Below are 26,808 nucleotides of genomic sequence, written 5' to 3'. Positions count from 1 at the left end.
TTTTCTCCAGATCCCATTGACTCTGACACATGCAGGGTTCTTTGAGATGGGTTTCCCACTGTCAGCCAGGGCGTTAGTGACAAGTTCAAAGACCAGCTGTCCCTGGCCAAGCTCTCCAACGCTCTCCGCCTGATACCTTACAACAAATCACTGGGCGTCGATGGGCTGACTGTGGAGTTCTACAAGACGTTTTGGGACTTGCTGGGGCCTGCCTTTGCAGAGGTCATAGTGGAAGCCTACAAGACTGGTGAGATGCCCCTTTCTATGAAAAGGGCAGTGATTACTTTGTTACCCAAGAAAGGGGATCTCTGCTGCCTCAAAAACTGGCACCTGGTTTTGCTGCTGTGCACAGACTATAAAATCGTGGCCATCGAGGAGTATTTCAAGGATGCCCTCTGTCTGGTCAACTATACGCGCTGTACATCAAGCCCTTCCTCTGCCTCTTTCACAGGAGGTTCACTGGGACATCGTTCAGCATGCCGGACATGAGGGCAGTCCTGTCGGCTTATGCCGATGACATGCTCCTTGTGGCCTCCAATCTGGTTGAACTGGAGAGGATGCGGAGCTGCCAGAGTATTTACTCTGCCGCGTCCTTTGCCTGGATCAACTGGAACAAATGCTCTGGGTTGCTGGTAGGACTTCAACTGGAACATGACCAGTATCAAATACTTGGGGGTCCACCTGAGCCCAGTGGAGACCTCAGTCGCAGCCAACTGAGTTGGAGGACAAGGTTGCTGCTCTGGTCCTGGCTGAGTCTGCTGAAACTGCCTTCTTTCAGGGGCAGGGCTCGGGTGATCAACCAGCTGGTGGTATTGATGCTGTGTCACCAGTTGATTGCCCTGAGCCCACCCTCTGTGTTTGTAGCCAGGGTCTAGAGGAAGTTGAAAAGCATTGGGTCTCTTTCAGGGTTCTGTGCCTCTCTTTAGATGAGGGAGGGCAAGGGTTGGTGTGCATCAGAAGCCAGGTGCACACCTTACGCTTAAAGACCCTGCAGACATACCAGTAAGCAGACCCAGCCCCACAGTGGTGTGCGCCCTGGTCCACTCCTGGATTGTTTTAGAGCATGTCAATGCATCCACTGGCGACATGATGGCCTTTGTCGACCACTGGTCTCTAAGTGGTGTGCTCTGCATGGTTTCTTTTGGTTTTAAACATTTAATTTACCTTTGTAAAAACTGGTCTTTTCGTTAAATTTAGTCATTTGCCAGTTTTTGTTAGCACCCCCTTTGCTTAGTTCTAAACCCAGTTTTTTCACCGGCTGCCACTGGGTGGTTGGTGTAGTCCCATACTGGCACTAAATAGGACTACAACTACTACGAGCAGGTAGTACTATTCAGGAGCTCCTGCCTTTCCATCTTAAATTTTTTTAAAAACAGTGGTGAGCTCCCAGTGCCCAGAAGGGGGGAGCACAGGCATCTAGAGCCCACAAAGGGGGAGTTGGTGCGTCCACAACTCCAGAAGGAGAGGACTGAACGTCCACAGCAGAGGAAGAATACCTGCTGTTCCCACCTCCACCAGCAGAGGGAGAATGCCTGCTGGTTTCACCTCCACCGCCATGGGAAGAGTACCTGCCATTGCCTCTCCAGGGTTCCCTGCTGCCATCGGCTCCCAAGTGTCCAGCGTCAGTGGAAGAAACCCTGCCAGAGGGAGAGCCGCACCAGTCCCATGCAAGTGAGGGAGAGCCGCACCAGTCCCCTGCAAGTGAGGGAGAGCCGCACCAGTCCCCTGCAAGTGAGGGAGAGCCACACCAGTCCTCTGCAACAGGGGAAGACTACACACCGCTCCCACCTCCCTGAAGACTTTGTTGCAGCTGTTTATGATTCTGTCAAGAATTGAAAGAGTTGTTGCCAAGTTTGATCCAAAAGTGGGATTGAAGACTTTGTTGCTGAGAGGAGAGATTGTACTGGACACTTCAACAGATTGAGTTTCCAAACCAGCGGACCAAAAGTCTAAGCTTCAAGGAACTGTTGAGTATAATTCCAGTTGCATTTTCCTTTCATGCAACTAAATTAATTAATTGTAACACATTCACATAGAAATTAAATGTTAATTATTTAGTTTGCACACTTTGTGTGTGAAATAACTTTTAGTGAAATTTGAAGTAACTATAAGTAATCTACCTCATATTGTTGTATGAAGAATTTCTTTGAAAGAATAAACTTGCCATATACTTAATCTATATAGCATTAATAAGCTTAATGTGATATATTCTAAGATTGTCTGCATCCTTTCAGTTGAGACTGTGTGCTTGGATGTGGGCATGTGTGTGTGTGAGCAAACTGCTGTGTCACAGCCTGCTTGCTTGTTTGCTGTTGAAGCTGCTGCTTGTGTACGAGGAGACAGGCGGTCAAGCATGAATGTAGTGGAGCTTTGGAATTGTCTTTATGCTTAGAGACTAGAGATTTACTTTCTGACTTCTGTTTATTATTTGTGTACTTAATAAACTACTACTTTTTATTAAACATTTCTTGTGTCTGTGCGTGAATGTGGGTTCATAATAAACCCTCGATCTTTGGAACACGTCAATTTAAATATTGTTGGTAAAAGAACTAAAATCAACCCAGATAAAATTCCTACATAAGCTACTAACAACCAGACAAGCAAGATGGGCCGAATGGCCTCCAAAATAATCCACAACAATAAAAGGTTCCATTTTTAATCATCTTACTCTCACAATCACTACAACTAATCATTACTCCCCACCAGCCACCCTCCGACCCCCCCCTCTTCGGGAGAAACAGAAAAAAAAAATGTAAATAGAAATGGCAGATGTCCCTTTTTTGTATTTTGAAAAGGTGGTCACCCTAAAGGGCACATAAGGACTGGTTTAATTTATTGTGTTACATGTTTCCATGTGTTGCTACAACTGTTTATGTAAGGTGTGAGTATTATTTAAATTTTTTTTTTTTTTTTTACATGTTTTTTTTTTTTATTTATTTATTTTTACTTTTAAATTGCATTCCCTAGCTCTAGATGGCTTCCCATGTTCCAGCATGGTACACCATCATGAGCTATGGAATGCAATTTAAAAGTTTAAAAAAGTGGTCAAAAAGTAAAAGAAAAATAAATAAAACAATACATTCCCCTCATAAGCAGTTGTAGCAATACATGGGAACATGTAACACAATAAAATAAATGTCCTTATGTGTCTGTAACAGAGGAGGTTTGTACTGTCTGGCGCATGCGTGGTACTGCAGGATGAGGGCAATAGCCCCATAAGATCCACCTGTCAGTCATGGCGATGACACAGAGAGGTCGGGGAAGAGGGTGTGTGGGCTTTCCCACTCTCCGAGTGGCTGAGAGGCAGGCCTTGGAGGATTTCTCAGCCCATAAGTACTACACTTAGTTGTGCATTCGGGGGGCCATGATTGAGAATACACAGATATGCCAGTGGAGAAGGACTGTGGTTGGAACGAGTAACCAAAACCAGGCATTGCATGGCTGAGGAAGACAGCCATCCTGAAATAAACCGATTAAAATATTAGATTACCTTCCCAAGGGGACATGTGTAGTGATAGGGAAACCTTGGCCACCCCAGTGTATAGTGCACAACGAAGCAAAGGACGGAGACCTGAGTTGACCGGCATAGCGGCAGTGGGGGCACTTTGGTTTTCATCATTCTTTTGAGCACCTGTGAGTGCAGAAGCAATAGACTGTACTGCTACTGGTATTATGGTGGACCTGATTTCCATTGTCGGTACTCAGGCCACACCCTTCCACAGTGCCCTTTAAGCATGTCCAACATTTTGAATACTTACCCTATTTTTGCTCTTTTTTCCAATTTATTCGTCAGCTGTCAAGAATCACTGCCGTTTGCTGTTCAAGGCTTATTTTTGCATATATTTAACTAAATTAGTTGGGGATGATGGCTTCATAGCCAATAGTGGCATCACATTATCCATATTAAGATAATCTCTGAAGATCTCTACTATTGAGACCCTGCATAAACATAACATGAAGTATGGTATTCAGCAAATGTTGCTGCTGCACTTCATAATGCATTAATACGTTTGACATTATGGAAAGCTGTGTTCAGTTGTGATCACAGTGCGAATGCAGTACTTGGTACATATTTTATCCTGTGCTATGAAGGGTAACCCTGCCTCTGTGATACAAAGTTGCGTGACATTGATTTCATCCGGTGCTATGAAGGGTGCCCCTGCCTCTGTGTTATACAGTTGTAAGACGATGTTGAATACAGAATGCACAGATGTGAAACTTCTTTGGTTCCATCTTGAGACAGTCTTTGCCAAATCTGGAAATGGGAATTTTACAAGGGGCTTACCTATGGCTAAATTAGTTGCTTTACATATTTTCCAATACATCAAAACCAGCATTGACAGTCTCAGAATCTTCTGGTGTCCCATATCTTGAATGTTATGATCTCCTGTAGTTTAATAATCTAAAGCAAAAAAAAAAAAGAAAGTTAGAAAATAGAATACTGATATTGGACAGAATAATCAGCCACCAGTATACACTTGTGTGGAAATCCAAAGTGGCGATGATTGTCCGTTTTACTTTATACCACTCATGTGGCTACATTTCCGTGAGTTATTTCTTTCACTGCTCTTTGTTTTAACTTTCATTGTGATTGAATATTTAGTCATAAGAACAGTTTGGGAAGGAGGAACGGCTGTCCAACCTGTCACTGCTTGTCTATCATACCATTTGCCTCTACTAGGGGGATCGAATTTAAAAGCACAGAATCGAGTTGCTTTTTAAATAGCCCCAGAGTTTTAGATCCTACTACTTTACCTGGTAGGATACTCCATGCATTTATAACAAAAATATACACCCTACCTCATGTTATTAATGTTTCTTTTATTTAGCTTCTATTTATACCCTCTTGTTCTACTCTTTGTGCTAATTTTGAAGCACAGTGCTCCCTCACTATAACGCGGGTCTTGGGGCACACACAATATGAGCATAATAACCGAAGAGAGCTATAAACAGGAGAGGGGGTGGGGGGCATTGCGGGACACATTACAACACACATCTGACTAAAAATAAAATAACCCCCATGATGCACATATAGTGAAGCAAAAATAAACCATGTGAATTAACCATGTATAAAGCACCGTGTAATCAACGCTATATTTTTTATCAAAAAAATGTAAAAAAAATAAAAAAATAAGTATTCCTCACTCATGGATCATTTTAATTAGCTGTTTTTAAATAGCCTGGCTAAACAGCGGTAGGAAGTTCAGTTCGAAGTGACAGATAAGCAAACCAAGTGCGAGAAGGAGAGCAGGTGAAGGCAAGGGGAAGAGGGAATGGGCTCGCCCCAGGTTTGGCTGCCAGAGCAGAGGTGAAGCGTCTTTTCTCCTGGAGAAAGCTGCAGCTCCTCTCACAGCAAAAAAGTAAATACATTAGGAAAAATAACTTCGTAATAGGGTTAATGTTTATTTAGTTATAAAATGAATGCTGAATAAGATGTCTGTGTTAGAAAGTGCCAGCACAGCTTTTCTTAAGTTCAGATACTGTATCAAAAGGGAGAGACAGAAACATAAGTTAGACTGAGAAGTTGTTTACAGTTTGTACTGTACTGTATTTACTGTAGAAATGTTGCATGAATCACTAGTACAGGGAATTGGGGGACATGATGTACAGTATTTTTTGTAGTGAGGTGACCAAGACTGCATACAGTATTCTAGGTAGGGTCTAACTAGGGCCTTAGCTTAACCTCTCTAGAATTGGATTCCATGCTTTTTGCAATAAAGCCTAACAAGCCTATTTGCCTTTTTAATTGTTACTTTTAATTATACGTCCAACGGACAGAGATCGAATGCTTCTTGGTGTTAGATCTCTCTCTCTCGACATGTGAGGACACTAGCAAAAAAGAACAGAGGACACTTAATCAAATGGCAGGACAATTTATTCCTTAGGGTAGGTGGAAGTCGATCATTTAGGAAAGGGGCGGATCTACAGCACACAAGCTTAATAACCCAGACGGGATACGGCGTGGCATCCGAGGGTTGGAGAAGCGGATATGCTCATTAACCTAGGGGTCATGGGCGAGGTTATAAATAGGGGGCATAGTGAAAGTGATCTGTTCCTTTGTATATAGTTAGCAACAACCTAGGAGGAGTCCCTGTAATTTTTGAGAAAACCATGAGTGTTTTGTTAGTCTGTCTTGTAACACTGTTTGTTTGTTTCAGGAGTACTAGCATGATTCGGAGCTGCATCCACAAACCAGCATTAAACCCCGACACCAACACTCACTTTTCACTACAGAACTGTCTTTGCACAACGAGCACTTAATTCACACACTAAAGGAACTGTGTCTGAGGTTTTGTGTTTTGTGTGGGTGAGAAAAGACTGGACTTTTGGTTGCGGGTCAAACCCATGCGATTTACAAAACAGAAGTGATACACACCGCTGTACCACTTCCATCACTACTATTATTTACAGGTTTTGCTCCAAGGCTCTGGATATTATAATTATTAATAATCACCCTTGCACCCTTGCACCTGTGAATCACTGTCTGTGTGATTAATCCGTTCTGCAATGCAACCACCTGCACGTACTCACCACTTTGCCACAGTCCACTATAACCCTGAGATAATTTCAAAGTCTTCTTTCCCTATTTCCATTCCAATTCATTTGTCACAAGTCTGCCCAGTTACAGAGAACATCCCCCAAGTTTGGTACCATCTGAAAATGTAACAATCTTGCACTGTGTATCTTGCTCCAAGTCATTTATGAAGACCAGTGAGGGTCCAAGTACGGACCCTTGTGGTACCCTGCTAAGTACATCCCTCAATCATATTTTAAACCTCCCACTATTAGAACATAAGAAAGGTTACAAACGAGAGGAGGTCATTCCTATTACGTTGTGCTTTCTGTTTAACCAGTTCTGAATACAATTACATGCCCTCCCTTGTACAAGGAATGTTTTCATCTAGACAATGCGGGGAAGCTATAAAAAAGGCCATCAAGATGCTCGGATACATTATGAAAAGTGTTGAATTTAAATCAAGGGAAGTAATGTTAAAACTGTACAATACACTGGTAAGACCTCATCTTGAATATTGTGTGCATTTCTGGTCACCTCGCTATAAAAAAGATATTGCTGTTCTAGAAAGAGTGCAAAGAAGAGCGACCAGAATTATTCTGGGCTTAAAAGGCATGTCATATGCAGACAGGTTAAAAGAATTTAATCTGTTCAGTCTTGAACAAAGAAGACTACGTGGCGACCTAATTCAAGCATTCAAAATTCTAAAAGGTATTGACAATGTCGACCCAAGGGACTTTTTCGACTTGAAAAAAGAAACAAGGACCAGGGGTCACAAATGGAGATTAGACAAAGGGGCATTCAGAACAGAAAATAGGAGGTACTTTTTTACATAGAGAATTGTGAGGGTCTGGCATCAACTCCCCAGTAATGTTGTTGACGCTGACACCCTGGGATCCTTCAAGAAGCTGCTTGATGAGATTCTGGGATCAATAAGCTACTAACAACCAAACGAGCAAAATGGGCCGAATGGCCGCCTCTCGTTTGTAAACTTTCTTATGTTCTTATGTTCTTTGGCGAAACTCAGATGGGTAGCAATATTCTTTTAAGAGAGCAGTGGTTTCCTCCTGACTATCCTTCCATGAATACCATTCTTGTTCAGTCTTTTTCTGATAGTTGAGTCATGAACACTCACATTAGCCAAGGCGAGAGTGGCCTGCAAATCCTTTGATGTTACGCTGGGGTACTTTGTGACTTCCTTGATGATTTTTCGGTTTGTTTGGTGGGACGACCGCTCCTTGGTAGAGTGACTGTGGTCTTGAACTTTCTCCATTTGTAGACAGTGTTTACAAGTGGATTGTCTGACAGTGGATTTGGTGGAGCCCCAATTCCTTAGAAATGGTTTTGTAACCCTGATCAATCAATAATTGTTTTTATAAGGTCCTCTGAGATTTCTTTTGATCATGGCATGACATGTTTCCACACAACTGCATGGTGAAAACCAAACTCACAAACTTTCTGATCTGCCGAGAAAGTTTGTGAACCCCAATGATAATTATGGAAATTCTGTAGTTTTACCATGATAGCCTTCATGAATCAAAACCACTCTTTTCTTAAATATCCAATAGGGTTTATATTAACCAATTCCATATATATATACACTACCGGTCAAAAGTTTTAGAACACTCCCATTTTTCCAGTTTTTATTGAAATTTAAGCAATTCAAGTCCAGTGACTAACCTGAAATGGTACAAAGGTAAGCAGTAAACTGTCAGAGGTTAAAAAAAAAGTTTAGGTTTCTAAAAACTGAAAAATAATGTACATTTCAGAGTTATACAAAAAGGCCTCTTTCAGGGAACAAGTAATGGGTTAACAACTTACAGCTGTTCTGCAGCAATGGATGTAAATTAAGCCTTGAAAGTTGATGCTAACAATTCCTACAGGTGTCCCAACTTTTTTTGATTACTTACAAACCCTCTGTCTGTATAAAAGCAGTGTTGGAACAGATTGTGTTACTACACCCTCTTAAGCATTATTTGGACAGTATTGTACTGCAGGAAGTAGTACATGGCTATCATAATGGCGAGAAAAAGGCAATTAACAAAGGAAGACAGACAGACCATTATAACCCTTAAAAGTGTAGGTCTTTCCTTTAGAGAAATTGTAAAGAAAGTGTCAGTGAGTACAGTTTCCTACATCATCAAAAGGCATTTGGAAACTGGAGGAAACTTTGACAGGAAGAGGTCTGGCAGACCCAAAGCCACAACAGAATCAGAAGACAAGTTTCTGAGAGTCAACAGCTTGCGTGATAGGTGGCTCACAGGACAACAGCTTCAAACACAGCTTTACACTGGTCAAAGTAAGCAAGTCTCAGTTTCAACTGTGAAGAGAAGACTTCGAGCTGCAGGTTTGACAGGTCGAGGGCAGTAAGAAAGCCATTGCTAAGATGGCAAAATAAGAAAAAGAGGCTTGCCTGGGCCATGAAGCACAACCAGTGGACTACTGAAGACTGGAAGAAGGTCTTATGGATCAATGAATCAAAATTTGAAATCTTTGGTTCATCATGCAGGGTTTTTATACACCGTCGAGTAGGCAAAAGGATGGTTCCTCCTGTCAAACATGTCATTTGCTGGATCCAGAGTCGGTGACTTGCACAGAGGAAGTGGCACCCTGAACCAAAACGGCTACCACAGCATTTTGCAGCGCCATGCAATACCCTCTGGTATACATATAGTTGGTCAAGGGTTCATCCTACAGCAAGATAATGACCCAAAACATACCTCCAGGCTATGTCAGAACTACCTTAGAAGAACAAGAAGGTAGGCTTCAAATCATGCTGCAACAGTGTTTGCCGCCACTCCTATTTTTGTGTCATCTGCAAATTTAACAGGTTTGCTTACTATACCAGAATCTAAATCATTAATGTAGATTAGGAATAGCAGAGGACCTAATACTGATCCCTGTGATACACCACTGGTTACCACACTCCATTCTGAGGTTTCTCCTCTAATCAGTATTTTCTGTTTTCTACAAGTTAACCACTCCCTAATCCATGTACATGTGTTTCCTTGAATTCCTACTGCATTTAGTTTGAGAATTAATCTTTTGTGCGGGACTTTGTCAAAAGCTTTCTGGAAATCTAAATAAACCATGTCATATGCTTTGCAATTACCCATCATCGATGTTGCATCCTCAAAAAAATCAAGCAAGTTAGTTAGACACGATCTCCCTTTTCTAAAACCATGTTGACTGTCTCCCAGGACCCTGTTACCATATAGGTAATTTTCCATTTTGGATCTTATTATAGTTTCCATAAGTTTGCATATAATAGAAGTCAGGCTTACTGGTCTGTAGTTACCTGGTTCAGTTTTGTTTCCCTTTTTGTGGATCGGTATTACATTTGCAATTTTCCAGTCTGTCGGTACCATCCCTGTGTCAAGAGACTGTTGCATGATCTTGGTTAGTGGTTTGTAAATAACTTTTTTCATTTCTTTGAGTACTATTGGGAGGATCTCATCCGGCCCAGGGGATTTGTTTATTTTAAGAGCTCCTAGTCCCTTTAACACTTCTGCCTTGGTTATGCTAAAGTTATTTAAACCTGGATAGGAACTGGATGACATGTGGGGCATGTTGTCTGTATCCTCCTTTGTAAAAAACTTGTGAAAAGTAATCATTTAATATATTTGCTATTTTTTTTCTTCATCTACGATTTTGCCATTTGTATCTCTTAGACATTTAATCTCCTCTTTGAATGTTCTCTTGCTGTTGTAATATTGGAAAAACATTTTGGAATTGGTTTTAGCTCCCTTAGCAATGTTCATTTCTATTTCTCTCTTTCTCTTTCTAACTTCCTTTTTGACTTGCGTTTGCAGTTCCGTGTACTCTTTCTGCGTACTTTCTTTTTGGTCCCTTTTAATGCTCTGTAAAGTGCCTTTTTTCGCTGAATATTTTTTTTAATTGATCTATTAAGCCATTTTGGCAATTTAGTTTTACATTTAGATTTGTCTACTTTAGGGATGTAATTGTTTTGCGCCTCTAGTACTACATTTTTGAAGAACAGCCATCCTTTTTCTGTGGATGTTTTCTCTATTTTACTCCAATCTACTTCTGTTAGTCTGTTTCTCTTCTCTTTGTTTTCTTGTATATACACAAACACACATACATACAGTTTTATGCAAAAGTTTGTGCACCCCTGGAAAAAATGTATGTTACAATGTATCTTTCAGAGAATAGAAGTTGACCTGACCTCTACATGGTACAAAGTTAAACATGACACCTTTCTGCAAATTTTAATACAGGATTACTATTTATTTGCATTTATTACAGATTCAAAATAATAAACAATATTGAACAAAAGTTTGGGCACCCTGTCACTTAATACTTGGTAACGCCTCCTTTGGCAGATAACTGCTTCCAAACTTTTCCTGTAGCCAGCTAAGTGTCTTTCTATTCTTGCCTTTGGAATTTTTTCCTACTCTTCCTTGCAGAACTCTTCCAGCTCAGAAAGATTCCTAGGTGTCCTTCCATGCACTGCATGTTTGAGATCTCCCCACAGATTTTCAATAATATTCAAGTCTGGGGACTGTGACGGCCATTCCAAAACCTTTCTCCTTCTTTTTTGTAAATATTTCATGGTTGATTTTGAGGTATGTGTTGGATCATTGTCTTGCTGAAATATCCAACCTCTTTTCAGCTTTAGTGTCCTGACTGACTTTAGGACATTAGCTTCTAATTTGTTGATATTTAGTTGAATCCATTCTTCCTTCCACCCGCACAATATTTCCGGTTCCACAGGCTGTCACACAACCCCAAACAGTTGGCAAGGTGTTCTTTTCTTGAAATGCTTCACCCTTTTTTCTCCAAACGTACCTTCTTTGGTTGTGGCCAAACAGTTCAATTTTCGTTGCATCAGTCCAAAGCATATTGTTCCAAAAAGCTTCAGGCTTGTCAAGGTTTTCTTTTGCATACTTTAGACGCTGACTTTTGTGATGAGGTCGTACAAAAGGCTTTCTTCTGACAACTCTCCCAGATCCTTGTTGTGTAATGTACTCTGTACTTTGGACCTGGGGACAACTACTCCAGTGTCAGCTAAACCGTTCAAGGTCCTTTGCAGTGACCTGTGGGTTCTGTTGTGCAGATCTAACCAGTTTTCGGGCAAGTCTATGCAATATTTTTCTTGGTCTTCAAGATCTTGCCTTGACTTTAATGTTCCATTTAACTTCCATTTCTTGACAGTGTTTCTGACAGTTGAAATTGCTAGCTGGAAGCATTGAGAGAGTTTTTTATAGCCTTCTCCTGCTTTGTGAAAGTCAATTATCTTCATTTTCAAGTCCTCAGACATCTGCTTAGAGGAGCCAGTGGTTGTTGAAACCATGTAGAACAACCATCACAGTCTGACAGATTAGAAGGTTACTTTAGAGTAATAGTTCAACACTGGAATTGACTTCACCTGACTAATTGAAGCCCTAACAAATGAATCAACCTTTCTGGGCCTTAGTAATCATCTTTTTAAGAAGTAACTACGAATGGTCCAAAAGGGTGCCAAAACTTTTGCACGCACCGTGTTCACTTTTTTAATTATTATTTTGAATCTGTAATAAATGCAAATAAATAGTAATCCTGTATTAATTTCCAGAAAGGTGTCATGTTTAACTTTGTACCATGTAGATGTCAGGTCAACTTTTATTCTCTGAAAGATTCATTGTAACATACATTTTTTCCAGCGACTGGCGATTCAAGCGACCGCTTAATACGTGGATTGTGTTGCTGTTTGCAGTTGGAAGGGAACACAATAGCGATTGGTAAGTACATTTGAATGCTTGTTTGCTGATGTAACTACATCAGCTGGTTGAAGTAATTAATTTTCTACAGTGTTCAGAGCTGTGGTAGACTGAACAAAATTTAGATACTGTATAAACTGGACTAGCTCTAGACCTGCAGAACAGTATATATTGGCAATCAGTGTCTTAGAACACCAGTCGTTCTAAGCGCCATCCAGTCTAAGTGCCACGCGTCCAAAGGCATTCTGAGCTGTGGCAGTCAGAGCGAGGAGGATCCAGATCTCTCCCAATGGAGAAAGCATGCTCATTCTTTCTCCCAGCTACAAATTGTAAATTCTCCTTCCTAAATTGCTGTTCTCTGACTAACAAATCTCTGCTTTAACTTCTAACTGATAATATTCTTGATCTTCTCTGTCTGACAGAAACTTGGCACTCTGTAAATAATAAACACTCACTACATCTATCCACCCCAAATGACTATCTGCTCTTTGACAAGCCACTCTGTGCTGTTTCCCAGTCTTCTCTTTGTTTCAGCATCTTGCTATCAAGCCCCCCTCTCCCATTTCCCTCACCCTTGCTGTTATCTATCATCCACCAAAGCATAACTCTGGTTTTATTGCTGAGTTCTCGCAATTACTCTCCCTAATCTGCACTTCAACTGACAAAATTCTACTCCTAGGTGATTTCAACATACATGTCGATTTGCCTTCCTCCCTTCTAGTGACTAACTTTGTCATCCTCCTGGACTGTCTTGAACTCTCACAATTTGTCAACATCCCCACTCACACCTGTGGACACACCATGGATCTCATCATTACCAGGGGTCTTGATATCTCTCTCTCTCTGACCATTTCTTAATCACTACCAATATTAATCCTATTGCACCTTCAGCTACTACTGATACTGTTATTTCCTTCCATCCCAAAAATCTGCTAAATCCTACAGATACTCTCAGAATGTGTCTCTTCTTCCCCTCTGACTGGTACTCTTTCATCTTCGGTCGATGATGCGGTGTCCCTCTACAATGCCACCCTTACTCAGATCATTGACACAATTGCCCCGCTTTCAACCAGAACAGTGAAGAAATATTGCAACTGTTCATGGTTTAACCTCAGACTTTGACTGCTTAAGTCTGCCTGACGCAAGTCTGAACACTTCAGAGAAATTTGGACCAGTAGCTACAGACGCGCACTCACTACTGCCAGGGTGAAGTACTTCTCTCAAAACATATCCATGGGACAAGGTAAACAAAACATTCTCTTCAAAACCATTGCTCAAATCCTGTATCCAGCCACCGATAAATCCATCTCCCATTCATCCTCCTCTCTTAGCTACCATGATTTCTCCTCTTTCTTTCAGAACAAAATCAACACCATTTATTCTACACTCTCCTGCCACAAACCCAGTATAGTACTTGACCACCTTGACTCCCCTCCGATTGCCCCTCCAGCTCTCTCTTCCTTCTCTCCTCTCTCCATTACTGATGTCTCCAGTCTACTGTTGAAATCAAATACTGCCACGCGCACCTTGAGCCCCTGGCCAACAAAACTTGTCCATCTCTGTACTTCTGACCTTGCTCCTTTCTGTATGCAACCTGTCCCTGGTTTCAGGCCTGGTTCCTGCTGCCCTCAAGACCGCCCGGCTGTCTTGTCTAACTTCCGTCCCATATCCAATCTTCCTTTTCTCTCCAAAACTCCTGAAAGGGCTTTAGACAGCCAGCTGATGAAAAATCTCACAGATAACAATCTGCTTGACAGTCTGGCTTCCGGCCACATCACATCTGCTCCGGATTGTAAATGATCTTCTCCTTAATGCTGATGCTTCTGCTCCCTCTGTTCTTGTCCTCCTTGGCCTGATTGCTGCTTTCGATACCATAGATCATAGCATTCTTCTTAACCACCTTCAGAAGTATGCTGGGATCTCTGGAACCTGTCTCTCCTGGATGTCTTATCTATCTGGACACATGCAGTTTGTTTTTGTTTTCTATGCTGGATAGAGTGGTGTTGCAAACCCAGTCACTTGTGGTGTCACTCAAGGGTCTGTTCTTGGGCCTCTTCTCTTCAATATCTACATGCTTCCCTTGGGTCACTTCATCCACCAACATAGCCTCATGTTTCACTGCTATGCAGATGATACCCAGCTCTACCTAAAACTAGACACTGGATGTCCCGCTGCCATGGTCTGGTTCTCAGTTTGCATCTAAGACACCAAGGCCTGGATGTTTGCCAATTTTCTTCAGCTCAACACTAACAAATCTGAACTTCTAGTAGGATCGAAAACTAAACTCAAGAATCTCAATATTGCTGCCTTGAACCTTGTAAACTGTCTGCTGCTGCCTTTGAAGAGGCAGCCAATACCCAGGTCAGCACCTGCAGGGTTAAGGAGGATCGTGTGATGTTTCCAAGGCAGGACAGTCTAGTGCAAATGACTGTTTTGCCTTTCACAGCCTGCTTTTCTTTTCATATACTGTTTTGTTTTTGCTACTGTTCTACTTTTGCTCAAAATGTTCTAGTGCAGAGTGACTTGTTTTGATTTTGATGCAGCTATGCTTGTAAAAGATTAGGGAAAGAATGTGTTCAAGGTTGCTGTATTTGTGAGAGAGTTAAACTGTTTTCCTGAGCTTTAAGCGAAAACAACTCCTTATAGGGAGGACCTCAAGACTGTTCATTGATACTGTTGACATATTAATCTGCTCAATGTTGCTATACTAAACATCTATAAGTATTGGGTCACCTTGTCTTAAAACTGAGAGTGTGTTCGTGTTACTGCTGCGGTGTGTTCATGTAGCTGCTTCTCTTCCTTTGCGCGCATTGTAATAAAGCTTCTTGAACTGCTGCCGATCAGAGTCATCAGTCATTTCATACAACAGAAGATTTCCGCTCTACTACAACTTCCTCCACTGTATGAAGCCTTGGTGTACTTCTGGATAGTAACCTCTCCTTTGATGCCCAAATCTCCTCTGTAGTCAAATCCTCCTTCTACCACCTCAGAAACATCTCAGTGGTCCGTCCCTTCCTTTCCCTCCCAGATGCAGATACTCTGTCATGCATTCATCTCCTCTCGACTTCACTACTGCAACTCTCTCTATTGTGGTCTTCTGTCAAGCATCATAAACCGATTGCAACTGGATCAAAATATCCAGGCAAAAGTGCACCGCACTCGGAGAGAGCTCTTATCTTCATGTCCCTGACTCTCTGGAACTCTCTCCCAGCTTTAGTGTGTTTAGCTCCCACACTCACTTGCTTCAAATCAACTCTCAAGACCCACTTGTTCTCTTTTGCTTTCAATGCTCTTTAATCCTGATATCTGTTAGTAGCTGTTGTCTAAATTGCTATTTCAGGTTTTTCACTCCATCTTATTCGTATGAGACTGTGTGACACACGCATCCACAATGTTTAGAATTCACATCCTAGATTTGTATTTGCATAAGTTTTTTTTTTTTTTTGTTGCTGTCTCAATCGTTCAGAGGTCCACCAGTACCCATTCATGTCAAAAAGAAAATCCGGGGTGACACTGTCCATGAACAAAACCACGTAGGTTTTCTCATATATACGTATGTGTATATATATATATACACACACACACACTTACACTGAGTGTACAAAACATTAGGAACACCTGCTCTTTCCATGAAATAGACTGACGAGGTGAATCCAGGTGAAAGCTATGATCCCTTATTGACGTAACCTGTTAAATCCACTTCAAATCAGTATAGATGAAGGGGAGACAGGTTAAAGAAGGATTTTTAAGCCACAACTGAGACATGGGTTTTGTATGTGTGCCATTCAGAGGGTAAATGGGCAAGACAAAAGATTTACATGCCGTTGAATGGGGTATGGTAGTAGGTGGCAGGCGCGCTGGTTTGAGTGTCAAGATAATATTACCTGGTCATGTCAAATAGGGAGTGGGTTCAAGGTTCTCTTTTTTTCTGGTACAGTAGTATAAACATGTCCCATTTTAACATTTTTTGAGAATTTGACACCTGCTTAACTCTTAAAAGGCCACATAGCTACTATGCATAAGGAAACATGTTTTACAATTGTATTTATTGTACATATAGATCTCACAATTAATATATGTTTTTTTAACACGTTAATTTTTGCAAAACATATTAAACTATAATTATAAATAAACTATATGCCTATCATTTCAAATAAAAATCTATTGCACAATAGCAGTGTGTCTGTCAGCTATCGTGAGGTGCAGAGGTAACCCTCTCGCTATAATGCACTACGGCCAGGATTCTCTATGCAAAAAAATCCCCTTCTGAAAATCAGGCTATACTTATTTATGTAATTAAAAAAAGTAAAAAAATTCAAGAGATATGTCTGCAACAGGCCTAGTGTCTGAACGGATCTCACCACTGTCATACTCTGCCATATTTAGTATAAATAATGTATATATAGATATATATATATATATATATATTATATATAAATATATATAATTATTCTATATATAATATATATATATATGTTTCTATTTGCCATCAAAGGGGAAATAACGGTAGTTTCCCCCTTTCAATCAACTTGGGTTCCACTAAACTCCTCACTCACCAGCCTCCTTCAGTCAACCTACAACTTTTATATAAAAAAAAATGCCTTAGCCCCTTCCACTACCTCTTCCTGTTCTAGTCAGGAAGTAACTCCTCTACAGTTCATATAGTGAACAAAGGGTGCTCATCATCCCCCTCAATCATGCAGCTTCTCCAATAAATTAATTATTGAGGCCTGTCACATCCCCCGTTCCTTTAGTAATGCCATTGACGCTTTATCTCACCTGCAGGTCCCATGGTTTCACAGCCTAGTTCCAAGAGCAGATCCCAACTCAGCCAGCTAATATTCATCTAAACTCCTCTCTCTCTGGTCTCCTCCAGTCTGCCCGCTGTTTTATGGAGAGCGCTCTAGCCCCATCTACACGCTCAGCTTACTCTACTGCCTGGTCCTCCTTCACCTCCTCCTTTGCCCAGAATCGGATCTCTCACTCCACCTTTAATCTTCAACACCTGCTGGCCTTTATCGCTTATTTCAGGCTGTCTCGCAACCTCGCTCCATCAGAATATACCTATCAGACATTCAATATCAGTTTTGCCTTCAGTCCATTTCTTCTCTCCCTCTCCTTTCCATACCTGAGGTTCGCCTGATGATCCGAGGCATAGAGAAGAACCTCTCTCCTTCCTCCACTTCTAGACAGCCCATTTCTTCTGATATTCTTCTTCTCGTCTCCACGCTTCGATGTAGTTGCTTCACTCCTTTGGAGGACATCGTTATGGAAGCACTATGCTTAGCTACTTTTTTCGTATTCCTTCGCTGCTCAGAGTTCCCTATGCCAACATCCACAAGTTTCCCAGCCTTAGGATTGCAGTGCTCTGACCTCACCCAAATTCCTGGGGGACATTACTTTCTCTTTATCAGATATTCCAAAACAGATCAACTTTGTAAGAGTCAGTATGTTCAGTTCTCAAAAATGGACTCTTCTCTCTGTCCTAGTTCAGCACTAACCAAATACCTCGCCTCCAGAATTTCCTGTCTTCCTACAGATCTTCTTTTATTGACTCCTCAAGATCAATCATTACGAGACATTGTTTTTTCTCTCACCTCAACTCCCTCCTGACTCTGACTGGGCTATCCTCAAGTGTCTACTCCTCTCACTCTTTCTGGATCAGTGCAGCCACATCCGCAGCATGAGCAGGAGTCAATCAGCACCTAAAACATGGGGCACTGGTCCTCTTCAGCAATCGAGTTGCACATTGGATCCTCCCCTTCAGACATTACAGCAGCACGAGTCCTTTGTTAGTATGCCCAAAGTGGGGGCGCCTTTTCCGCCAGGTCCACTAGCGGTTTCCTCCCAATATGTGGAGGGTTTCCTCTCCACAGTGCAGATGGCCTCCAATCCATAGCCCGTCATACTAACCTCTTCCTGTATTTTCTCTTCTTTACAGCTTTCTCTTATCTATGAGTGCGGCTCAGCGGTCTCTTCCCTATCTTCACGGTGCGGTTCTGCGGGGAGCCGGGGGTCCTTCTTTTGGGGGGGGGGGGGGGGGGGGGGAGTGAGTTTCACTCCTCCGACCGACTGGGTCGGTCTCCTGCCCAAGTCACTGCCGTCCCCAGCGGTTCTTCGCCGGCTAGAGGGGACCCCCAGCCACAACTAATCTGTCACAGCTCATGCGCTAGCCTCACCAAGGCTACAACCTTGCTATCCCATCTCCCTAGTTTCTTTTTTCAGATCCAAGCACCTTTCTGGCTACCGGCTCAGGGCCGAGTCCCCACCTACCAAGCCAGGCCCCACCAATGGGGGGGTGATGGGGGGGGGGGGGGGGGGGGGGGGGGGGGGGGGGGGGGGGTCTATTTTCGTCTCTCCAACATCGACCCGAGACACTTTATCCTAACTCTCCACACCGCCCAGCTGCTAGCCACGCTGCCTGAGGATGCATTGAGTAGTGATAGATCTATTCTTGTGTCTTATGTTTGTCTTCTCAAACTCCTTGCTCGACCAGCAGCTAAAAGACACCGCCTGGCTAACGACCTGGACTGAGAGCTTTGTCCTTATTTGTCTGTCTCTCATTCTCAATAGCTGCTCAGCGCTGCCTATGCGGCCTGACCCAGTGAGACGCGAGAGTTCAGAGTTTTTATATCGTCACTCTTGTCCAGCTATTTTCTTCTCAAGCTGTCCAGCTTTATGTCTCTTAATTCCTTGTTACACAAGCACCCCCGTTGCTGATTTATACTAGGTTATTATGACCCTGACTGAAGATGTCATTAGCAAAGAGGGCCAGTTGTACTAATGAGGTCAAACAATAGGTCACGTTTTACTAAACATTTTAAAACTAATAAACAATGACCATAATGAATACTATTGTATTATGTTGCTTAAAACATAATAACACAAGATTCATAATAAAATTGAGTTCTTATTTATAAACAGTAACACATTTAAAGCTTGGGACTCCATGTCTGTAGTTTGGTGTTGTTTACATTATCTTCAGCATATTTTAAATGATTGAAATTGCTTAAAATGATTGAAAATTACTTTTTTAAAAACACACTTTTCTTATACCAATACAATATTGGTAAGCAATAATCATTGTGTTTGAAAACCAGCCTTTAATCACTGATGATAGGTGTACAGGCTGCTATTCCGTGAGTGTTGCGGGGCTCAAGCACCAAATAACATCCTGCACAGTGCAAATAAATCAAATGTTCTGTCAAATGCTTCACAAGCAGAAATCTTATTGCAGCGTTTAAATATATAAAATCCATTTATATACAGACTCCCAGCTTTCTAGAAAAGATCTGCATTTCTCTTGTTTTTCTTTATTTGTTTTGCTCTAATTAGTATCTATTGTAGTCTGTCAGTTCTGGCAGATTCTATTGTACTTGCTGAAGTGTTTTTCTCCCACTGCTAGTTAAAAAAAAGAAAAATAGCCACCTAGCTATTTCAATCGAAGGACTTAACCTGCGTCATGTCTACTGTAGATGCTTGTAACCAGATCCAGACTGCCGTGCTTGATCGTATGCCTGGAGAGGACATTCATCTTACGGACTGTGGACTGCCTTTTTAACTTCCAGAGAAATGTGCTGACAAAAATGAACACCTACAAGGCTGACTGCAGTCGTGCGGCTGGACTAGAAACTACCATAGGAGTCAAAATAAGCTGCAATTTGGTGCTTCGCAAGAACATTGACATTGCCACTGGTCTCATCAATGGGGCAATAGGGACTATAGGGTTTCCTACTATGTGGAAAACACAAGTATGGTCAAAACCATAACTATCTCATTTAACAATGGAGTCACCCATACCTTTGAAAGTTTACGCACAAAGTTTGAAATCATGGATAGTCTACATTGTTTAGAGAGCACGTCCCAGTCATTGGTGGTCATTCAATCACCATTCACAAATGCCATGGTAAGACTCTAAAAACAGTTAGGATGGATCCTGGTAATACTCCGTTTCCTCCTATAGACAAAGTTTTGTTGTACTTTCCAGAGTTACATCCTTAAGCGGTGTCCACCTTATCAACTTTTTGACCCCACCTGCATTTAGGCACCTCAAACTGTAGTTGCAAAGTATAATAGGCTCAGAGGGATTTATTGCTCTAAGTTGATAAGCTTGAAGGAGACCAACACACACAAGGGACACAAGGTAAAAGATCTAGTGCATTTCATTCACTGAGCCATCACTAAAGTTTAGGAACAGCAAAAGCCTCAATCTTCTTAGAGAACACTTGCACTTGCACATCCATTCAGAGGCTTGAGCAACCCCAATTTCACCTCATGCAAATGCAACATTGCAGTTCCTTCTTCACTTGCAGCCTCTGAAGAATTCATTAAAACACAGTCAACAAGATGTGATAAAGTGGAGCGAAGCGATCAAAAAAAAGTCGCCAAGTTAGAAGCAAGAATTGTGTGAATCTTGGGCCCCAGCACTTTTCCAATTGTGCCTATTTTCTTGATGCTTAATAAGATTGGCCTAATTGCTTCTACTAAACTTGGACTTCTGTGTTTGACATCACCCCTTTAAATGGCTGTTATGTTATTCTTACTTGTTTTTTTACATTGACAAAAACAAGTTGTAGATAAAATAAACAACACAGGTAATGAGCTAGATTGTAATTTTCCAACATGTGAAATATATTGTACTTTATTAGTGATCCAAGGGAATCAACCAAAATTACACATTTCTCAAATTATAAATTTATTTAAAAAAAAAATTGTCACAATAATTGGCACCCTTTGTCCCTCGGGAGGGGGATCAGAATACCTCCTGGGTATCCCTGCCTGTCGTAAGAGGCGACTAAAAGGGTTGTGTCAGGAAGGGCATCCGACGTAAAACCATCTTGCCAAAACCATGGTTGCAAAGAACACAAATCACATACCGGATCTGTCGGGGCCCGGGTTAACAACGGCTGCCATTAGTGCTGTGTCCCAACAGGGTACTAATGGAAATTATGCTACTGTGGGGGAAACTGTAGAGTGGGGTCTACAGAAAAGAAACAAGGTGAAGGGGCCTGAAAGGAATGTTAAATCAATGAGAGTGGGGAGTTGGAATGTTGGTACCATGACAGGGAGAGGGAGAGAATTGGTTGAAACTATGGCAAGGAGAAAAGTGGAGATCTTGTGTGTGCAAGAAACCAAGTGGAAAGGAAACAGCTCAAGACACCTAGGAGAGGGATACAAGATTCTATACGCTGGAAAGAGTACAAAAATGAATGGAGTGGGTGTGATAGTATGCAAAGACCTAGCAGACAAGATAGTGAGGGTGGTTAGACACTCAGACAGGATTATTAATGTACAGGTGGCCTTTGAGAGCGGGTTGTGGAATATCATCTCTGTATATGCACCACAGGTAGGAAGACCACAGGAGGAAAAGGATAGCTTCTTGGAAGATCTCAAAGAAGTGGTTAGCAGAATCCCAGGAAATGAAATGGTGGTAATTGGAGGAGACTTCAATGCACACTTAGGAGAGAAATGCCCAGATTATCCAGATGAACATGGTCAGAGAGGGCTAGGAGAGAGAAATGAAGAAGGCGGAAGGCTACTAGAAACATTCCAAGCTCTTGAATTGTTTGCAGTGAACACAGGGTTCACGAAGAATTATGAGCAAAAGGTGACATACAGGATTGGAGGCCATGATACCCAAATAGACTACATATTAGTGAGAAGAACTGATAGAGCGAAAGTCCAAGATGCTAAAGTCCTGCCCTATGAGGCTGTTACCAGACAACACAGGCTACTAGTGATGGACATCACAATATTGAAGGAGCGAAGAATAAAGCAGAGAAAACGCCCAGCACGAACAAAAGTGTGGAAACTGAGAGAAAACAAAGTAGATTTCAACAGGCTGGTGAGAGAAATGAAAAACAACACAGAAAACAGAGGAGCCTTCAGTTGAAGAAGAGTGGACTGAGATGAGCCACATCCTAGAAGAGGATGCTACCAGGGTTTGTGGAAAGACAAGAGGAGGCAGACCGAGGGAAAATGAAGAGTGGTGGTGGGATTTGGAAGTTCAGGAAACACTGAAGGAAAAGAAAAAAGCATACAAAGCACTGAAAGATGGCACTGGAGAACTACAAGAATATAAGAGACTAAAGAAGGTAGCAAAAAGAAGTGTAGGAAGAGCAAAGGAAAGAGCCTGGAAAGAATGGTATGAGAAACTTGAAACAAAGGAAGGAGAGGACCAAATCTACAAGATTGCTAAACATAGAGCGAGACAGAAAAAGATATTTTCCAGGTGGCAGTACTCAAGGATGGAGAAGGCAGAGTCTTGATTAAAGAAGAGCAGATCAAGCAAAGATGGCTGGAGTACTTCAAAAACCTGTTAAATGTAGAAAATGAGAGGGAGAACCTAATGGAGGCAGAAGTAGTGTGTGGACCAATACAAGAAATCTCAGTAAAGGAAGCGACAGAAGCTATCAAAGAGATGAAAGTGGGCAAAGCAACTGGACCATCAGGAATAGCAGCAGAACACTTTAAAAACCTCGATGAAGAGGGGATTCAGTGGCTGACGAGATTGCTAAACAATATTGCAAAGGAAGAGAGAATTCCAGAAGAATGGACAAAAAGCAGTATGGTTACCATCTACAAGGAGAAAGGAGACCCAATGGAGTGTAAAAACTATAGAGGAATAAAACTTCTGGAACATGGATTGAAAATCCTGGAAAAAATTCTGGACAAGAGACTCAGATAAGACAAGAGATAGTCAGGATCCACAACTCACAATTTGGATTCTCAGCGGGGAAAAGCACAACAGATGCCATTTTTGTGATGAGACAGTTACAGGAGAAGACACTAGAGAAAGGGAAAAAGATGTACGTGGCCTTTCTGGACTTGGAGAAAGCATATGACCGTGTGCCCAGAGAGGTGGTGTATTGGTGCTTGAGGAAGAAAGGAGTACCAGAAAGCATGGTGAAGTTAGTTCAAGCAACCTATAGAGATGCAACTACAAAGGTGATCACACAACGGGGAGAGACAAAAGAGTTTGAAATCACAGTTGGAGTACACCAAGGATCAGCACTAAGTCCTTTCCTTTTTATAAACATTATTGACACACTGACAGAGGAGGCAAGAACAGAAGTGCCTTGGGAACTCATCTTTGCTGATGATGTGGCACTGATGGCAGATTCAGAAGTAGAACTACAGGAGAAAGTGTTCAAATGGCAGAGGAGTCTGGAAAAGGGTGGACTGAAAATGAATGCAGAAAAATCTGAAATAATGGTAATGGAGAGAAGAGGAGATACTAGGACCACTGTTGAGGAGACAAATGGAGGAAAACTGAAACAGGTTGATGGCTTTAAATACCTTGGATCAGAAGTGGTAAAGGGAGGAGAAACACTGGAGGCAGTAAAACAAAGAGTGAAAGCTGGATGGAACAAGTGGAGAGAAATAACTGGAATAATCTGTGACAGGAAAATTCCCAGAAAGTTAAAGTGCAAAATGTACAAGACTGTGATTAGACCTGTACTACTATATGGAGCTGAACGCTGGGCAGTTGGAAAGAGGGAAGAGAACCTGATGAGAAGAACTGAAATGAGGATGTTGAGATGGATTCTGCAGATTTCAATGAAGGATAAGATCAGAAATGAAGAAATCCGTAGACGATGTAGGTTGGTGGATGTGGTTGAGAAGATGCGAGAGGCGAGGTTACAGTGGTATGGACATATCATGAGGAGGAACGTTGAGGAAGTAACAAAGAGGGTAATGGAATTTGAGGTGGAAGGTAACAGGGGAAGAGGCAGGCCTAGAAAGAGATGGATAGATTGTGTGAGAAAAGATATAGAGGTATGTGAAGTGAGTGAGGAAGATGTGCTCGACAGAGACAAGTGGAGAAGAGCAACCAAAGCAGCTGACCCCAGGACAGTCTGGGACTAAGGCTGTGAAAAAGAAGAAGACGACAATAATTGGCACCCTTATTTTCAGTACTTTGCAAACCCGCCCCATGCAAGGATAACGGCACTGAGCCTTTTTCTATAATTCTTTTATGAGATTGGAGAACACATTGGAAGGGATCTTAGACCATTCCTCCATATAGAATCTTTCCAGATCCTTGATATCCTTCGGTCTGCACTTATGGAGTGCCCTCTTCAATTCAAACCATAGGTTTTCAATGTGATTCAAGTCCAGAGATGGAGATGGCCATTGCAAAATGTTGATTTTGTGGTCAATTAACCATTTCTTTGTGGATTTTGATGTGTGCTTTGGGTCATTGTCTTGCTGGAAGATCCATTTGTGGCCAAGTTAGCCTCCTGGCAGAGGCAATCAGATTTTTGGTTAAAATGTCCTGGTACTTGGCAGAGTTCATGATGCCATTGACCTTAACAAGGGCCCCAGGACCAGTGTAAGCAAAACAGCCCCATAACATCAAAGATCCACCACCATTTTTTACAGTAGGTATGAGGTTCTTTTCTGCATACGCATCCTTCTTTTGAAGCCAAACCCACAGCTGGTATGCGTGGCCAAACAGCTCTATTTTCGTCTCATCTGACCATACCATCCTGTTCCAATCCAAGTGCCAATGACGTTTGGCAAACTCCAGGCACTTACATTTGTTGGTTGCTCTCAATAAAGGCTTTTTTCTGGCAAACCTTCCAAATAGGCTATTGGCATGGAAGTGGTGTCTAATTGTAGATTTGGAGACTTGGTGACCCCAAGATGCAACCAAGTTCTGTAATTCTCCAACTGTGGCCCTTGGATTCTTCTTTGCCTCCCGAACCATCTTCCTCACTATGCGTCCTCTCCAGGCAGATTTACTACTGTTCCACTGGTTTTGAACATCTTAATTATTGCCCTAATACTGGTAAGTGGTATATTTAGGTTTTTAGCTATTTTTTGTACCCATTGACTGATTTCTAAAGGTCAACAATCATTTGCCTCTTTTCATTTGTGAGTTCTTCGCCTTTCCCCATGGTGATGGATGACAAACTGATTTCACATGTGTGTTACCTCATTTTTATACCCCTGTGAAACAGGAAGCCATGGAAGGCCACAAAATTATATATACAGGGGCTTGCAAAAGTATTCAGACCCCTGACCAATTTTCTCATATTACTGAATTACAAATGGTAAATTGAAATTTCGTTCTGTTTGATATTTTATTTTAAAACACTGAAACTCAGAATCAATTATTGTAAGGTGACATTGGTTTTATGTTGGGAAATATTTAAGAAAAATAAAAAACTGAAATATCTTGCTTGCATAAGTATTCAACCCCTGTGCTGTGGAAGCTCCCAGTTTGCACCGATGAAAGAAATTGCCCTAACGAGGACACAATTAGCTTACCATTGGCTTCCATCTGTGAACAATTAAAGTTGCTGTCACATTTTCTGGATAAAAACCCCACTGTTGAAGGATCATTGATAAGGCTGTGAATCTGAAGGAAAATGAAGACCAAAGAGCATTCTACAGAAGTTAGAGATAAAGTAATACAAATGCATAGATTAGGGAAAAGGCACAAAATAATATCCAAGTGTTTGGATATCCCAGTGAGCACAGTTGGATCAATAATCAGGAAATGGAAGCTGCACCACCCAGGCACTGCCAAGAAAAGGCCGTCCCTCAAAACTCAGCACTCAAACAAGAAGGAGGCTTGTGAGAGAAGCCACAGAGAGGCCAACAATCACTTTGAAGGAGCTACAGTTTAGTGGCTGGGAGTGGAGTAGTGGTGCACCAGTCGAACATACCAAGAGCTCTGCATAACACTGGCCTGTATGGGAGGGTGGCAAGAAAGTACTAAAAAAGTACCACCTGAAAGCAGGTCTGGAGATCGCCAGAAAGCATGAGAGTGACCCAACTGCGATGTGGGAAAAGGTTTTCTGGTCAGATGAGACCAAGATAGAGCTTTTTGGCCAAAACTCAAAGCGCTGTGTGTGGCGCAAACCTAACACTGCCCATGCCTCAAGACACACCAACCCTACAGTGAAGTATGGTGGTGGCAGCATCATGCTGTGGGGATGCTTCTCATCAGCAGGGACTGGGCATCTTGTTACAATTGAAGGAAGAATGGATGGAGCAAAATACAGGAAAATACTGCAAGAGAATCTGCTTCAGTCGGCTAAAAAACTGAAGCTTGGGAGGAAATTTACATTTCAGCAGGACAATGATCCCAAGCACAAGGCCAAAGCAACATTGGAGTGGCTCAAGAACAAAAAGGTGAATGTCCTACAGTAGCCCAGTCAAAGTCTTGATCTCAATCCCATTGAGAATCTGTGGCACTATTTGAAAATTGCGGTCCACAAGCATCGTCCAACCAACCTGAACAACCTGGAGCAAATCTGCCAAGAAGAATGGGCCAAAATCACTGACACTGTGTGCAAAGCTGGTACATACTTACCCCAAAAGACTTAAAGCTCTTATTGCAGCGAAAGGTGGCTCTACCAAATATTAATGTGTGGGGGTTGAATACTTATGCAAGCAAGATATTTCAGTTTTTTATTTTTCTTAAAAATATTTCCCAACATAAAACCAATGTCACCTTACAATAATTGATTTTGAGTTTAAGTTTTTATAAATAAAATATCGAACAGAACTAAATTGTACCATATGTAATTCAGTAGTATGACAGAATTGGTCAGGGGTCTG

The 26,808-nt window shown here is 41.8% G+C and overlaps 1 protein-coding gene across 2 annotated transcripts in view; it reads right to left on the bottom strand.

Annotated features, from left to right (window-relative positions):
* The window catches only part of LOC121318633 (interleukin-13 receptor subunit alpha-2-like), a 113,056-nt gene that overhangs the window by 48,192 nt on the left and 38,056 nt on the right, over positions 1–26,808 (bottom strand). For both annotated transcript variants that reach the window (XM_041255523.1, XM_041255522.1), the window contains exon 2: positions 4,286–4,402. In XM_041255523.1, the coding sequence (XP_041111457.1) occupies positions 4,286–4,367 (82 nt within the window). In that variant the 5' untranslated portion in view covers positions 4,368–4,402. The remainder of the gene's footprint in view (positions 1–4,285; positions 4,403–26,808) is intronic.

This window comes from Polyodon spathula, chromosome 7 (genome assembly GCF_017654505.1).
Source record: "Polyodon spathula isolate WHYD16114869_AA chromosome 7, ASM1765450v1, whole genome shotgun sequence".
Lineage (NCBI taxonomy): Eukaryota > Metazoa > Chordata > Actinopteri > Acipenseriformes > Polyodontidae > Polyodon > Polyodon spathula.
This window is presented reverse-complemented; position numbering and strand designations above follow the sequence as displayed.